The sequence below is a fragment of the Paramormyrops kingsleyae genome, chromosome 1 (genome assembly GCF_048594095.1).
Source record: "Paramormyrops kingsleyae isolate MSU_618 chromosome 1, PKINGS_0.4, whole genome shotgun sequence".
In the NCBI taxonomy this organism is placed as follows: domain Eukaryota; kingdom Metazoa; phylum Chordata; class Actinopteri; order Osteoglossiformes; family Mormyridae; genus Paramormyrops; species Paramormyrops kingsleyae.
In genome coordinates, this window is record NC_132797.1 from 53898289 (window position 1) to 53915840 (window position 17552).

A 17552-nucleotide genomic window follows, 5' to 3' on the forward strand; every position below is an offset into this window, starting at 1 on the left:
CTCTCAGCTGGAATTCTCCCATGAAGAATCTTTCTGTGACACGTGTAGCAAATCCACAATGAACCTGCAGGGCCCCTCAGATCACTACAATTTTCAGAACAGGCATCTACACATTTGTGCAAGTATGTATCTGTGATACAACGTAAGGCCACTAAAGCAACCCCTTCTGATTTTCTCAAGTACTCATCTTTCCTGCATATAACAACTTGATGTTTAAACAGCATTCGATGACACACTGAACAAATGTGCACAGGTCCTCTATTAATTTTCTCTCTAAACTGTTCAATCACATACCCAATATCTTTTCTCTTGTCCTTCTCTTTCACCCGTTTTTCAATATTTCTGCTTTTTACTGCAGTAGCAAAATTGGTGTTCGTTTTGTATTTATCAATACTTGACTGCTTGACACGTTCCCTGTGTTCAATGTCTACAGCATATTTACTCACACTCGACTGCTTGACACGTTCCCTGTGTTCAATGTCTACAGCATATTTACTCACACTCGACTGCTTGACACATTCCCTGTGTTCAATGTCTACAGCATATTTACTCACACTCGACTTCTTGACACGTTCCCTGTGTTCAATGTCTACAGCATATTTACTAACACTCGACTGCTTGACACGTTCCCTGTGTTCAATGTCTACAGCATATTTACTCACACTCGACTGCTTAACACATTCCCTGTGTTCAATGTCTACAGCATATTTACTCACACTCGACTGCTTGACACGTTCCCTGTGTTCAGTGTCTACAGCATATTTACTCACACTCGACTGCTTGACACGTTCCCTGTGTTCAATGTCTACAGCATATTTACTCACACTCGACTGCTTGACACGCTCCCTGTGTTCAATGTCTGTGGCATATTTACTCACACTCGACTGCTTGACACACTCCCGGTGTTCAATGTCTGCAGCATATTTATTGACACTCGACTGTCTCACACATTGTCTATGCTCAGCGTCTATGGCATACCTACAGATGCTCGACTGCTTCACACATTGTCTATGCTCAGTGTCTGTGGCATACTTACAGATGCTCGACTGCTTCACATGATCTCTGTACACTTCATTCTCACGGTAGCGCTTTGTGCTCCTCTCAAGTTGTTCCTCCTTGTACACCTTACTTACTTCATACCGTCTTTTCTGTCGTTCCAGTCTCCGACGACACGATGAAGGCACATCAGAAGTGGCAATCTGAGAGCAGGTCGCAGCACAACCATCAGCATCATGCCTTTTCACACAAGTTACAGCCTCATAATGTGACTCATTACAATGTTTCAGGTATATACCCATCTGACCACTACCACAACCAAGACACGTGGAGTACTTTAACCATCTGTCATCAGAGTATGTGAAAATATGCACACCAAGCAGATCGGCGGCAGCTTGAATCTCTAACTCAGATGCCCAAGTACCAACGTACTTCATCCGTGATGTGGCGACATACTGAGTGACGGAAGAGTGACCTTCTCTCAGACAAGCGGCATACCTGGATTCATTTCTAAGTATGTGGGCAACAATAGCACACCTGATTTTCCTGTGTTCTCTCTCGCTTCCAGTTATAGCAAAAGCCAAAGACCTGAAAAAGCAGTTACCATCACCAGTGATAGGCATCGTTCTGCAAGGATCACCCATTGGAAACTCTGCAGTCACGTCTACATGACCATGCTCGACGTACACCACACCTAGTTTACAGGACAGGCGTCTTTGCTGCTGCGTCGTCAAAGGACTGAAGGAAAACTGCTCACTGTGCAGCTCACCAATAAAGACCACATCACCTTCATTACCAGCATACACATCATCCTCACGCGCTTCATCATCTGTCACATTCAGCCTTACCATACCATATCCAGTCTCTGGTGTGCTGGTCAACTGGTCGAGTCTGGTGACTGATGAGGAGTTACCTTCTGAATGCTGCTGCAGGATGCTTTCGGTGGATACACTCACAGCTGTAATCTCAAACTGCTCCCCCGTTGCATCTAAAGACAGGCCCAGGATAGCAATGTGGTTCAACAAAGAGTCTAGGCTACAGTGGTAAGCCAGTATGCTTCTGCCCAACGCTTCGCTTGTGCCATCTTCCCGTCGGGAATGCGAGTCGATCACCACATACCATGACCCTTGCTTAATGAGAGCACAGGTATTGACTTTTATGGTAAAAAGACATGCATCAAACTGTGAGAATACTCTTCTTACCGCTTCATCAGCAGACATAAGAACATCACGCATACCTCCATACTCACTCACACCAAACAATCCAACAAACATGTCATCGTGGTACTTTATTTCAAAAGTAACACCATTCAATGTGTACTCTGTTGGTAGATCTCTGACAAACAGATACCCAGAAGCATCTCGAATTCTCCCAGCGTCTCTGATGGTACTGTAGAGGTCGTCTCCGTTCAGCAGCACTTGATCAAGGTCTGTGACCGACCAGCTTAAGACATTCTTTATTTTACACATCAGTATAGCCATCAAACTATTAGCCACACACTGTTTGTTACCGTTGATTCCAAATCGTCGGTCTCCTTGATGGAATGAGCCTCTAACTGTAGGTGCCTGAGGAAAATGAGGAGATACACTGATAGTTACAGGGTTCACATGCTGTTGCTGATCCAGGGTTGGGTAATGGTTTGGCCCTGCCGGGGTACTTTTCATCTCAAGTTTGCAACCGGGTAGGCAACTGGGTAGGCAACCAAGTTTCACATCAAGTTTCACATCAAGTTTCAAATCAAGTTTCAAATCAAGTTTCAAATCAAGGGGGTCCGTCACAAGAACAGCCTTTCTTTTGTGAGGGGGCTGCGGTACCTCGTCCGTCGGTGCCTTTCCTTCACCAGGGGAAGGAGAAGACCTACAAAACTCGTCAACTGTCGTATAAATGGCACCCAGGGCGGGAACCCGGTGGTCATGGCTAGTCGGCAAAGTCGCAGTCATCACCATTTTGGTATTCCGAGAGGGGGGAAATGGGTTAACCCCGTCATCAGTCACAGCCATGACAGACACAGGCCGCGACTGTGCGGCCTGGTCAGGTTGTTGGTCGTGGCTCGTCCGCCGAGTCGCAGTCATCACCATTTTGGTATTCCGGTAGGGGGGAAATGGGTTAACCCCGTCATCAGTCCTAGCCACGACATGGATGGCAGCAGCAGGCTGTTGGTTGTGGCTCGTCAGATTAGTCACGGTCAACTCCATTTTGGGTCGGGGAAAAGGGCATACCCCGTCAACAGTCTCAGCCACAACATTGCTACAAGTAGCTAGACGCCTATCCATTAGCCTCTTCTTCGCTGCTGCTGAACGGCGGGATGCCTTGGTGCGAGGCATCTACAGATGAACAGGTGGGAGAAAAAAAAAATACAAGACACACCTCCTTCCAACTTTACTTTGCAGTCATAATGTCAAATGCATATACATGGATGTGTTTTGTCAGGAGTGGTTCCAATGGTGGTCTTCTGTGAGACTGTACACCAACAACGTTCTGCCCTGTTTACACTCCTTAACCTATAATACATCTGTCTCACATGACTTGATTTTTTTAAAACAGAGACAGAAAACACTACAACAGGTAAGTCACACTGCCAAACATCCATATCACACACATCAGCAAGTTTTGCCTCAACACCCAGTGACCTAAATGTTTCACATGTATACCAATTTGTCCCGTCAATCTAATAGAATTTATTGAAAGACCTACAGATTGCTAATCCCATCGATACAAATACACTTTGGCTGCTTAACATTAGTATCGTGGCCATTTCTCATATTGTGTGACAGCTTCTCTGTCACTACACATCCAATGTCTATGCAACACACAATGGCACAGCTGTTTCATGTTAAGCAGTAAGATAATTACCATTGGAATACTACGATTCTACTGCTATAACAAATATATGCAGTAAAATAGTATGACATGAACAAGCAATGCAGGGTTCAAGTGCACAAAGCATACCTCTTATCACTGTCTTCGAGTGTGTAAGTCCACCAGAAATCTGCAGAGAAAAAAGACAAGCAAGTTTCTTTGCGTCAACATTTCAAACCAGTCATCTTTATTGAAAACATGTAAACTTGATATGCCTTTTAAGGTCATTCAAGCTGACTGACCTAAGCTAAAACATAATTGGTGATAAAGACATCGGCTTAAAAATATTCACCATTGATGCGACAGCTCTTCAAAGTCTACAAAGAAAACATGCATCAGTTAATGACTGACGTGCATTTATTGTACAAGCATTTCATTAGTATATGCAGCAGTGTGATAAACTTCCCATACAGATACAGAAACATTTTCCACTGTACCAATCATAGCAGTGTGGTTGGTATGAACTTTATCAACATGCGTAACTAGTAATAAAAGTTTTAAAAAAGGACAAATTAGGTTCTCACTAACATCTAGCCACAGCAGTCAAATTGACAAAAGAGCAGTGAACAAACATGGCTGGGACGTTATGCAGCCACACAGATTTGTTTCACGCTGGTTAGGGTTGCATGATATTGAAGGGGGACACACACAATATTTATTCTTTCTGCGATGTATATTGCGGGGTAAGGTTTTTTTAAAAATATTTTTAGTTCAGTTTTGGGCAATAGTGGGCAAAAACCTAATTAGTTCAACAGCTCTTTTGGTATGACTAACCATTATTAAAAGATTGAGCTGATTTTGCCCAAATATAATGGTAATAACATAATCAGTACTAAACAAAGCATGAGCATTAAACTAAGGAAGCTTATTGCATATACAAGTTAACATGAGTGATGAAATAGATCAAACAGAACATTTTAATGTCCAATTAAACCTTTTTATAGCCACAGTGAACATAATGGTCATTCCATGTCAAATAACACTTTTGGACCTTGTCGTCATGGATTTCAAGACACTTGGCATGGTGATTTGGTCAGATAATCAAGTCATGAAACTGAAATTGGGCATGTCTTGGATTAATATTAAGGCACACTTAAAGTTTTAACTTTGCTCTCTGCTCTCTGTATCGTGCATGGTGGAGTGCTGCTCCGATGCATGCACACATACGCGAGCACATTCCCACCAGTGGACAGAAAGCGCACATCGGGAAATATGTTGTATCAACCACCTGAAAAGCAGACAAACATCTCATAAAATAAACGTTCTGGTGATTAGTTCAGTTGTTATATTGACTGCTGTCCATGAACACCATGAATCCTGTTGGTGTCCGTCTGCCCCCCCCAAAAAAAAAGCTAACAGCATTGTGAGGAATTGTGGTTTTGATACACATTTCAGATAAGTAACCGTATCTCAGCAACAACTCAAAATCAAATTTTCTGGAGATGTTCATGACATTATGAGCTAACTGCAGTCAAAAAAATCATCAATTTTGAAATAGGTCTTTTTTGGTATTGAATGCCTAATATTTTAATCAGTTATATGGGGATGGCATATAAATTTGCTCAATTTATAGAGCTGGACATTAGCTTTAAAACGATGAGTACCATTTCTGTGTAGCTTACATTAAGGAAAATTTACATTCAAACTCATTCTCCACCCCCCCCCCCCCCGAAAAAAGTTAAAACTATTTAAAACGTCTCAATAGTGATCCAAGACACTCCCAATTTCAATTTCACGAGTCACTCATCTGACCAAACCAGCATGCCAAATTTCATTGAAATCCGTGATGAGGAGGTCCAAAACTGATGATCTGACATGGAATGACCAATAACAAACAAAACTTAAAAATACAAACTTAACTATTATGATCTACAAGGGACCATTGTTCCACACACTTAAATTTTACATATGTTGACTTTGGAAAACATTATTGCAGAACAACAAACAAAACTCTCCTTAGTCTCAAATGCCGAACGAGAAGTTAATGAAACTGCCATTGTCTGAAAAACAGTCTATTTCCACTCGTGTCTATACGCAAGTCTTTATGCACTTCAATAAAAATAGATATTTCAAAGCAGGCTAATGTAGACACGTCCACATCCAGTACTGCTTTCTCTTAAAATAAAAATACACCACACACATAAAACTGTCGGTCACAAACCAACAAACAATTTGTAATAAGAACGCGTATCTAACAGGTATTTCCCAACGGTAGTCGCCTACGCACCTCAGCAACTATCGCATTTATAAATCTACCACCGAACTCAAAAAGATAAACAACTTACAACAAAGTAACCTAAAAGCAGAATACACAATACCACCAACAAACTAGTAATAGATAGACCATTATATTCATACGCAGGCTTACTGGCTTGACCAGTAGTAAAATGCAGAGGATTAGCCTCCCTAGTGCACAGGCCAGGGCGTGGTCACTTCCGAGTAAAAACAGTCCCTCTCCTTAGAACTAATGAAGTTAGTTGTTTACGCTAAATTCTACAAACTTTCTACAAACACACGGGTGAGGGTAAAATGCGGATTCCGCCGGACGTAAACAAAGGGGCATTGGAGGAGCTCAGCGTATACTCCACCCTTGCAGCCGCCGGCTGATCGCGCTCCACCTCACGTCAGCTGCAGACACATCTCGAACGGACCCCGTGATTAGGTAACGTCGGATGGGTTTCTTTCTATGTCACGTGATCTGTGTACGCGGCGTGCGTCATTTGCGACACGTCTGTTTATAAACATGAATTCCGCTGTTTGTAAACGGTCTGCATTTTACCCTCACCCCAAACACAGCAGCAAACCATCAACAGGTAAAAGCAGATTTGGCTGACAACATAACCCAACTCTTTAAGACACAAAATTAGTAAATTACTACTGCGACACTGACTAACCACTATAACAGTAATGCCTTGCGCACAGTTATGCTTTAAATTTGTGATTATAAAAAACATTTATCAAATTTTAATAACAGAAGCATTTCGAGCATCAGCTACCTCTTTCAAAATACATTATTTTTTTCCTTACCCCGATAACGTCGGATTACATATACGCCTAACTTTAAACAGATAAGTCTACCGTAATTATAAATGTTAAAACATAAAACTAGGATATGCCACAGACACACAGCGTTTAAAATACACTCTGCGCTTCTGCACCAAAATTAATTTTGACCACTTGCATGTGATTTACTGCTGCCAAATCCTTATAGGCTGCATTATAAAATTACATAGGCCTATATGAACGGGGATAATGTAAAGCGCCTTCAGACAATTTAATATTCTGACAGTGCGCTATACAAATAAAATTAAGCTGAATAAAAGTATATTTTACTTTAAGACCTATTTAATTTAATCCCATTCTGTTTTTATTCTGTATTTGTGAACATGCTTAGCAAAAACAAGACACCTAAAATGGCCGCCACAGCTCTACGTGGCGCATTTAACACCACAGAAACAAACGCTTACGTTAGTGCTCAAACACTATTGCCCAAAACTGAACTAAAAATATTTTTTTAAAAAACCTTACCCCAAAATAAACCACCTACAATTTAAAAAAACAGCAAAGCGTCAACAGACGAATAAAACCATACCATTATACATATGTAGCATCTTACCTGTTGCAAGGCCAGAAGTGAAATGCAAGGCAGGAGCCTTCCTATGACTGAGACCTGGGAGTGGTCACGTACGTCAGCCAATCAAAACCGTAAAAACAGCTCCCGGCCTCTTTGTCAACCTACCTCAGCGAAACCAAGAAACAAAATGGCTGCCGCTACAACGCCTCTTTACGGCTATTCTGAATTAATGCTTAATCAGCTTGCCACTTTATGAAGTTATTTCTTTACGCTAAATTATACACACCTAACTCTTCAAACATATAGCAGCAAACCTTCAATATACAAAAACAAATTTCACTGACAAAGAACATAACCAAACTCTTAAAATGCAAAGTAGTGAATTACTACTGTGACACTGACCAATTAGTATTACAGTAATCCTTTGCGCCCCTTCTTGCCATGGTGTCGCCCAAACTAATGGCAAATTCACACGCGTCTTAAGTTAGCTACTTATCTGCAACTAACGATTCGTTTATCTTCTTATTCGTGGCGACTTATTTCACGGCTTAAGTTACTTGCAGCTTCTTTATAGGGGAGTGTTCGCAGCTGCACATGCTGTACAGTTTTTAGCCAAGACATTTTTAAAATACGTAATAAGATATGTAGTGCGATATAATGGCAGGTATACCATTGTAAGGAAACACTGAAATTAGCCTGGGTCAGACTGCCATGTTTTCAGCTAGGTAGCTATCTGGCTTAGGCTTATTTCAGTATCATTAGAGTAGCATGCCTGCTGTGTACTATGCATTTCATATTTGCCTTACCCAAAATGAATAAGACCTTCGCATTCCATTTGGAAATATTGCTTCTTATTCAAATGTGTAACCAGTTTACTGTTACAAATGAAAAATCACATTATGCCCCGGTAATTCCACCATTTTCAATACAGGAAGACTTTGATATGAAATAAATGTACGTACTATAGCTCAAACCTTTTATTAATACATTAATTTGAATTTCCAAAATGTCGTGGAAACTGCATCATGCAACATTCCCTTCTAGCGGTGCTGCGAATAAGAAGCTAACTTAAGCACCGAAATAAAACGCTACGAATGAAAAGCTAAACGAATCGGAAGTTGCAAATAAGTCGCCAACTTAAGTGTAACTTTGCCATTAGTTTAGGCGACAAGGTTGACCATGGTCAAGAGACAGACTTGGAAATCGAAAATAGCTAATTGGAAATCGAAAATAGCTAATTGGAAATCGAAAATAGCTAATTGGAAATCGAAAATAGCTAATTGGAAATCGAAAATAGCTAATTGGAAATCGAAAATAGCTAATTGGAAATCGAAAATAGCTAATTGGAAATCGAAAATAGCTAATTGGAAATCGAAAATAGCTAATTGGAAATCGAAAATAGCTAATTGGAAATCGAAAATAGCTAATTGGAAATCGAAAATAGCTAATTGGAAATCGAAAATAGCTAATTGGAAATCGAAAATAGCCAATTGGGTTTAATTTTATTAATTTCACATGACACAAGTGGAAAATCAAAAAGCAAATGGTGCTATTTCATTTAAATTTTAGCGCACAGACTTTGGAAACTAAATGGCAAAGTGTAGATTGTACTTATTTTCATTTTATTTTTTGCAGAAAATACCTCCCATAGTTAGTGTACTTGGTAGCCTGTAAACCAAACCACTTGGAGAAAAAAAATGCAGTCAATATGTCGTGGTTCTCTTTTATTACACAAAACAGAAACATCCAAATTAGCTTCACATAACAGACAATGAAGGGTCAAATAAACAACAAAAACTTTACAGGGAAAAACGGTGAAACTAAGACATGCTCCCTGCCGCGTTGCTGCAGCTAGCTACTGCATTATCGCCAACATCTCTAATATGCCAGACGTTGCAATCATCATCAAAGGCAAACTCAAGAACGTCCTCGGAAAGAAGATGTTCTTCCACAGCTTCTTCATTATCTATCACAGTCTGTATGTTTCGCAATTTTAAGAAGTCAACTAATACACAATGCCCAACATTTAGAGTATAATACGTCCCTTCGTTATTCACAACTCTTAGCGTCCCATGTAGCGCTTTTCCAAACAACCCCGACTTTTGCAGCATTCTACAACCCTGGCATCTGACAAACCGTGTTTTGTTGTCCCAGCCGTCCTGTCGGCTACCACAAAGCCGACATTTAATGCCGGCTTTGATTTCAACGCCGACGATGGAAGCCTGAACCGTCAACACCGACTCCTCCGCTGCAGCTTCTGCCTCTCCAATGTCCAGATCACAAATTTTCTCTATAGTGGTCTCGGTGGTTGTCGTTAATTCAACTGTTCCCTCAAACACCCGCGTTGAAACGTCCGTAAATGAGTACGACGACTCCACCTCCACGGCATTGATTTGCCTCTCCCAAACACAGAGAGTCATTTGCGCAGTACCATCAGAGACAGTGTACCGCTTTACCTCCTTCTTCGTCCCTCTTACAGGTACAAGTTTCTCTAACGATGCTGCCAGGACTTTCACCTTCACCAAGTGAACCTATAGGAAATAAAAGTAATTGCTTTACCAAACTGCTCATCCACAAATTTCGAAGTTTTACAAAAGTCCTACATTACCATCATAAAACATTCATGAACGCACCTTCCTCCCTGCCGGCAAAGCTGCCACATCCAGCAGCATCTGTCTGGCTGGGGCCGCAGGCTTCCGCAAAGGAAATGTCACTTTAACGACGGACATCTCCGTTGACTGGTTACCGACAACGTCAAAGTCAGACGTACCTTTAAAACCTACCAAAAAAATGTAACACATCAACATACACAGTAACAAACAAATCCCATACAACTGAACCCCGTAAAGCGATACTCACTCAAAGCCTTTCGAATATTGGTAAGCCTCACGGGAGTGCCACACTCCGCAGCTTGCGTGAACATTTGACGCTTTCTTGTACTGAACATAATTATATCGTGGAAATTTTCTCGGCCAGTCTGTAAGACGGCATTGAAAAATCCTTTGTTTTTGTTGGTAAATTTTACTGCCGACACTGAGTGGATATAACCAGTCACCGTGTCTGTGTCGATCTTTTGCTTCTTGGCCGGACTCTCCATCACGAACAAAAAAAAGCAATTAGGACAACACGTAAAACATGCCAACATTTATACTCCTCAGACACACCTTTCCCCTCCCCTTGTCCAACTATTTGACACAGATTTGACTCCCCCTCGTTAACCTAGCGTGGAATCCCCGTGTGATCAGCTATTTCTGGTTGTTGTCATTTGTCCTCTGTAATTAGTCAGCGTTTCAGTTTGTTTCCCCATTCCAGTCATTGTAATATAACTGTGTGTTTTCTTGCCTGCCCTTTAAAAAAAATTAATAAAAAATCTGTGTACCCCGATTTCCTGACTGCCGCTCGTCTGTCTCCGCTCAGCGTCCCGCATAGAGTAATACTACAATTTTTGGTACGATAATAGCCAATCTGCTTACCTAATATACAAATAGCGTTCAAGTATTAAGACAATTAATCGCAATATTAAAATGAGACGTACCTTACGATTGGTAGAGGAAAACGTAGTCAAAAACGGGAAACTATGATCAATAAAATTCAAATACGTGCAAAAAAAATAAAACTATAAAAACTGGAATAGCGAGCAAAAAAACAGCGATCTCAAATGCGTGAAATCTGCGCAGAAACGAATGTTTACCAAGGTATTTAACTATTGACTTCCACTCCTACATTTCTATTAGCGGTAAACAAAAATGAACAAGGCTAGTTTCCAAAACTTTTCCATCACTTTTCCTCTCTATCCAAGAATTCCAAAACTTATCCAGGGCCTGGAAAAATTATTTCAAAAATCGAAAACTTTTCCAGGTTTTCCATAAGGTACGGCCACCAGCCACTCCCTGACTGTACTGGTGCCTCGCCCATTTAAATCAGACAGCTATATCTCAGGCATGCTTCAGCCAATCATTACCAAATTTCTCTCGCAAATGTAGGGCTGAACCACAGAGATACCCTCCAAATTTCGTGTCATATAGACGGCCACTGTCTATATGTGTCTAAGACCAACCTAGGATCATTGAGTTACCACATCAGGTAGGAAGGTGTCTACCGATCTCACCCCTTTCACCCACAGCAGCGGGTGACTCAGTAGTCTAAGCCTGTGTTCCTGTAATCAGAGGGTCACTGGTTCGAACCCGGCTTCGGGTCGGTACTTAACCCTCTGGAACCCAGAAAATATGCTTTCACTGACTGGGGCATGATCACGCATTTCTTCAAATATCATGAACTTAAATTCATGGCAAATCAATTATTTTTTATATACTTGTTTTGCCATTACACTCATGTTTATTTTAATGTATATTGTAAATATGTCAGATTTTTCTTAAGTTTGTAATTTGACATCAAAGTATAGACATTGCAAAATGCAGTTTGGAACACTTGCAGAAGCATTATAAAAGTACATAGTAAGCAATGCTGTCAGTTTGTTTTGATCCCAGATATCTAATCAGCAAAGTCTTAGCTACATGAAGATGACTAAATGGTGTAGTTGTGACATTCATTTGGATAAATAAATAAGAAAAACCTAACTCATGTAACTATTTCTGGCTCCTTTCGTTGAATATGTAGCAACTTTCATGTGTCTGAATGAGCCATTTTCACCTGGCCACCTCCCTACCCCCCTTTTATGCAAGTATGTCTGGCTGCAGCCTGCAGGAGGGCGGGGTTGGACATCCAACCCCTCCCACATCCAACCCGGCCCATTCGTACCGTGAAAGCCACGCCCTTGTCCAATACATTTTAATTAAAGCAGAAGCCAAAGCGCCAAACCCGCCCACATCCAACCCGGCCCATTCGTACCGCGAAAGCCACGCCCTCGTCCAACACGTCTTAATTAAAGCGGAAGCCAAAGCGAACTCGCAGAACGGAATCGTTGTAGTACCTGTTATGTCATTAAGTTAAAAATCTTTAGTGTTCCAGTGTAATAACAGTGCTATCTATTATTTATTATTTTGTTTGTTAATGTTTCTGCTAGACACACTATTGACTGTCAATTACTGCACAAAGATTTTACTGTGGGACCCGCATGGTTGTTTGTGGTTGTTTTGCTGCTGGTTAAACGTTTCCATCGGTTAGCTGACTATCTAGCCGACTCACTACCAAAACTATGGTAACTAGGTAAAGACCTTCTTGCTGATAATATAGCTTCCGTGTAGTTAACAAGATTTAACACTTAAAGACTTTATGCGTCATCAGATATTACTGTCTGCTCAAACGACTGTTCAGCATGCTTCCTATGGGTTACTAGTCATTAGCTAGTTAGCAAAGCCACTGTGGTAGCATGCATTAGGGCTGTGCAATATAGCAAAATATTTTTATCATGATCATATCAAACGATATTGATAATTATCATAGTGTAATTCAAGTCATTATTTTATCACTATGAGTGCTCCATTTTTGCTTGAAATGCCCTTAAGAATTGCCCTTAGATTCAGAAAAGACTGAAATGTAATTTGAATAAATCATATAAAATATATTTTTTTTGTTCTCTGTATCATTATTGAATAATTTGTCATCTATATCGACATTAAATTATAAGTTTATTTAATGTTAATGTTGGCACAGAAATAACTTGCAGTGCCTTTGGAAATGCAATAAAATGCTCATTTGGAAAACGTTTAACTATCCTTTGTAATTGAGTAAAAAACTGAATACTTTTATAAGGCACTGTATACTTGATTGCAATGGGTTTTATTACTCTCCGGCTATACTAATACACCAATCAATATATTAACCAATCAACACAGACAAGCATTAGATTGATATTGGATTGAAATTATATTATGGACATCCTACAGCAACATAAACAAGGGTAAATAGTCCTAAAACGTTTAAATACTGTCCTGATGTGCCCACCATGTGACCGTTATGACCATGAATGAAGCACCGTCATGCACCGCATAGCGACGTTTCGGACCGCATACATGAGGGTGCTCCTATACAATTATAAAAAATCATAATTCGTAATAATACTGTAATTGATAATAAACAGTTATGTTACTGGTTTATGTGTTTACTATACTGTAGTTTATATATTTTTAGAGCGTACTCTTTCCACTTACTAAAAAGAAAAAAAGGTTACTGTAAAACAAACTGCTGGTTTAAAGCGTAAACCAGGCGCCGTAAAATGCTTCTTCAGAACATCAGCGTGATTTGCGTAAACGAAGGACGAATGAACAGCATGATTGACGGGCTCGTGGGTTGACGTAGGATAGGCTGGGTTGGATGTGGCCCTGCCCTCCCGCAGGCTGCAGCCAGAGGCTTCTCCTTTTATGGCGCTGATGGGGACGTATCTGGATCACGTTTCACCGCTGCGCTGTTAATCAAATTACCATGCGAATGCGATCTGAATACGCGCTAATGCGGCTATTTAGAATGTGAATAGCGATCTTCGGGTGAGAGCGGTACTACACGCCCCAATGCAGGTAAAACAAAGTAAGATGACATGGTTTACTTTTTTGCCGATTTAACCTAATTTAAAAAGCTTTAATACTTCCAACAATGGACGTTTTGAAAAGAAGACAGATTACGGATTTAGCCATCGTTTTTTTTCATGATTGTACATTAAGATTTCAGCGAGATATAAACTGAAACAGACGCGAAAAGTACTCTATGTCGTCGATGACATACTAGGCTCCAGAGGGTTAAGAAAGGTATCCAGTTGTGCACAGCGCCCTCTTCGTAAAGCAAGTTGGGGGAGACGTAAAGGCGTTTTCCCCACGAGGATCAATGAAGCTTCAATTATTATTAATTCAGACGGGCTCAGATACTGCACCGGATAATTTTACATTGTGTCCGACATCTACTGACGTGTTATGTTGGAGTACGCCGTCTCCACCGGGTCCGTTGATCGGCAGAGATTCACAGGCGAGACGTGGAGAAGTTGCAGTTCCAAGTTTATTCTCTGACAGATTGCAATCAGGTAGCGACCATCTGACATACGTTCAGCATGTACAGTAAGAAGCTCAACCATATGTATCAGCTTGATTCCTTTATAGCTCGTTTGGGCCTTCCCCCCCCCCTCTCGGTACCTTCTGACTACGTGTCAACCACATGTTTGACATTTGCTCTAGTTAACTGGTTAGTACTTATCCTTCTGGAAGGCTAAAGATAAGTGAAGGCCGCTTGCGTTCTCTGTCTGCTCCCTCTATCTGTCTCAATAGAAATAGAATAGAAAACACTTTATTGTCATTGTAATTTGAATTAACAACGAAATTCAGTTGGCAACTCTCATTTAAGCAGCAGCGATATACAATATAAATATAAGAAAATACAAAAAAAGCAAAAACTGTGATTAAAAGTTGTAGTAATAATAATAATAGTAATAATAATCTACACAGTAGAGAAATAATTGCAATAAAGGAATACCCAATCAAATAAAAAGAGAGCAAAAAGTGTAAACACAGTGAGTTCTTCCCTTCAATTGCATATACAGTTAGGATGATAAACAATAAACAATTGCTGTAGTGCAAATGAGGTAGTTATGGTAAAGTATGAGCAGTAATTAAAAAGTCTACATGGAACCAGGTTTACTATGGTCTAAGTGTGGGGGGGTGGGGTTGTGATGGGACAACTGAGACTACAGCTCTGGGAAAGAAGCTGTTCTTCAGTCGGTTTGTGTGCACTTTAATTGTCCTGAAACGTTTGCCTGATGGCAAAGCAACAAATAGACTGTGTCCAGGATGATGCATGTCCACAATAATGCCGTTAGCTTTCTGTCTCAGCTGACTAGCATAGATGGAGTCCAGCTCTGGAAGTTCAGACCCAATAACCCGTTGAGCTGCCTTCACCACTCTCTGTAGATCCCTTCGGTCCTCTACAGTGCAGCTGGAATACCACACTGTAATACAGTAGGACAGAATACTCTCTATGGTAGAGCGGTAAAAGTTTATCAACAGTTTGTTGGGCAATTGAGCATGTTTTAATTTCCTCAGGAAAAAGAGCCTTTGTTGAGCTTTTTTCACTAGGTAGGAGGTGTTAAGAGCCCAGGACAAATCTTTTGTAATGTAGACTTCTAGAAATTTTATGCTCTTCACATTTCCAACCTCCTCATCGTTGATGAGCAATGCGGGATGGTTAGCCTTCTTTGTCTTTCTGAAGTCAACAATTACTTATTTTGTTTTATTGGTGTTCAGGATCAAGTTGTTTTCTGTGCACCACTCCACCAGATGTTGCACCTCCTCCCTGTAGGCAGTTTCCTCATTTCCCAATATAAGTCCAATTACGGTGGTATCATCCGCAAATTTAATTATAGTATTGGTGGTGTGTATTGGTTGGCAGTCGTTGGTAAAGAGGGTGAAAAGAATTGGGCTTAAAACACAGCCCTGTGGTGCTCCAGTGTTCAAAGTTACGGTAGAGGAAATAAGATGTCCTATTTTCACATTCTGAGGTCTGTTTGATAAAAAATTTGTTATCCAGGTACATAGTGAGTGTCCTAGTCCTAACTTCCCAAGCTTGCAGACCAGTTTATGTGGGACAATTGTGTTAAATGCCGAGCTGAAATGGACAAATAACATCCTGACATGTATTTGGTTTGTCCACATGTGTGAGGGCAGTGTGTAGTGCGATCGATACCACATCCTCTGTCGACCTGTTGGCACGGTAAGCAAACTGGTATTGATCCAGACTGGGGGGGATGATTGACTTGACATGAGACAGAATGAGTCTTTCAAAACACTTCATGACTACTGGGGTAAGGGCTACCGGTCTGTAGTCATTGAGCTCATTCACTGTTGATTTCTTAGGCACCAGCACAATGGTGGTAGATTTAAGACAGTGGGGGACAATAGATAGCTGCAATGAAAGGTTGAATATACTTGTGAAGACCTTTGCCAGCTGGTCAGCACATTCTTTAAGTACACAACCGGAGACACCATCTGGTCCTGTAGCCTTCTTAGAATTTATCCTGAACAGTGTAGATTTCACCTGGTGGTACTGTAGAACCAGTATCTGGTCTCCCTCCTGATTCGCCTCGTGGTTTATCTCAAACTCAACCAGGACACTTGCTCTGGCATCACTACTTTGCTCGTCAAAGCGGGCGAAGAACTGGTTCAATGTATCAGGAAGGGTAGTGTCATCACTAATCTGTGAGATATTATTTTTATAATCCACCAGGGTCTTGATGCCTTTCCACATGCTACGGTAGTTGTTGCCATTAAAGTGCTGCTCAATATACTGTTTATTTCTGCTTGGCATTTTTAATGCCAGCCTTGAGGTTTCTCCGTGCAATGCTGTAGGCCTGTGTGTCTCCTGCTCTGAAAGCCATGTCACGTTCACTTAAAAGTAAACGTACATTGTTATCCATCCGTGGTTTCTGATTTGGAAACACTCTTATTGTTTTCTGTTCTAGGACAGACTCAGTGCAGAAATTGATATAGTCTAGTACAGACATGGTGTAATTCTCTAAATCTGTATCCTGAGCAGATATGTCCCAGTCTGTATCTTCAAAACAGTCTTGCAGTTTTGATATGCTTTCCTCAAACCATACCTGAACTATCTTAACAGTTGGCTTTGTTCTGCCGATAAGTGGTTTGTATGATGGTATTAAAACCAGAGAGACATGGTCTGAAAGTCCTAAATGTGGGGCTGGTTTAGCCTTGTAGGCATCTGGAACATTTGTGTACACCTGGTCCAAAGTCTTTTTCTCTCTCATGGGAAAGTGCACGTTTTTGTGAAATTTAGGCAGAACTTTCCTTAGATCTGTATGATTAAAATCGCCAGCCACAACAACAGCTCCTTCTGGACATAATGTAAGCTGCTTTTAAACTCCCTCGGTAAAAAGAAAGGTCTGCATTTCAAAATGAGAAACTCTACGTCTTGCAAATAGTGCTTCTCCATGATTTTTACTGATGTACAATAAGCATTATGAACAAAACTGCACACACCCCCGCCCTTCCTCTTACCCGATTCAGCCGTTCTGTCCACTTGAAAGACAGAGTAGCCAGACAGCTGCACAGCATCGTCGGGAACTGTGCTGTCTAACCAGGACTCCGTAATAATAATCCCACAGCTGTTTCTGTTACGCGACGTAATCCTGAGTCTGATATCATCCATCTTGTTGATCAATGATCGAGCA

General features: G+C 40.9%; 1 protein-coding gene and 1 long non-coding RNA gene across 2 annotated transcripts in view; both read right to left on the reverse strand.

The window, feature by feature from the left end:
- The window catches only part of LOC111843826 (uncharacterized), a 40502-nt gene extending 32952 nt beyond the window's left edge, over positions 1 to 7550 (reverse strand). Inside the window, exon 1 of the long non-coding RNA XR_011983119.1 lies at positions 7472 to 7550. This is a non-coding gene — a long non-coding RNA (uncharacterized lncRNA). The remainder of the gene's footprint in view (positions 1 to 7471) is intronic.
- LOC140578840 (uncharacterized) lies at positions 1544 to 3127 on the reverse strand. Its single transcript, XM_072700868.1, has 2 exons — positions 1850 to 3127; positions 1544 to 1584 (listed from the first exon to the last, which is right to left on the reverse strand). Exons 1-2 carry the CDS (start codon positions 3072 to 3074, stop codon positions 1565 to 1567), a joined length of 1245 nt encoding a protein of 414 aa, XP_072556969.1. The 5' UTR covers positions 3075 to 3127; the 3' UTR covers positions 1544 to 1564.
- Positions 7551 to 17552: the final 10002 nt, after the last annotated feature.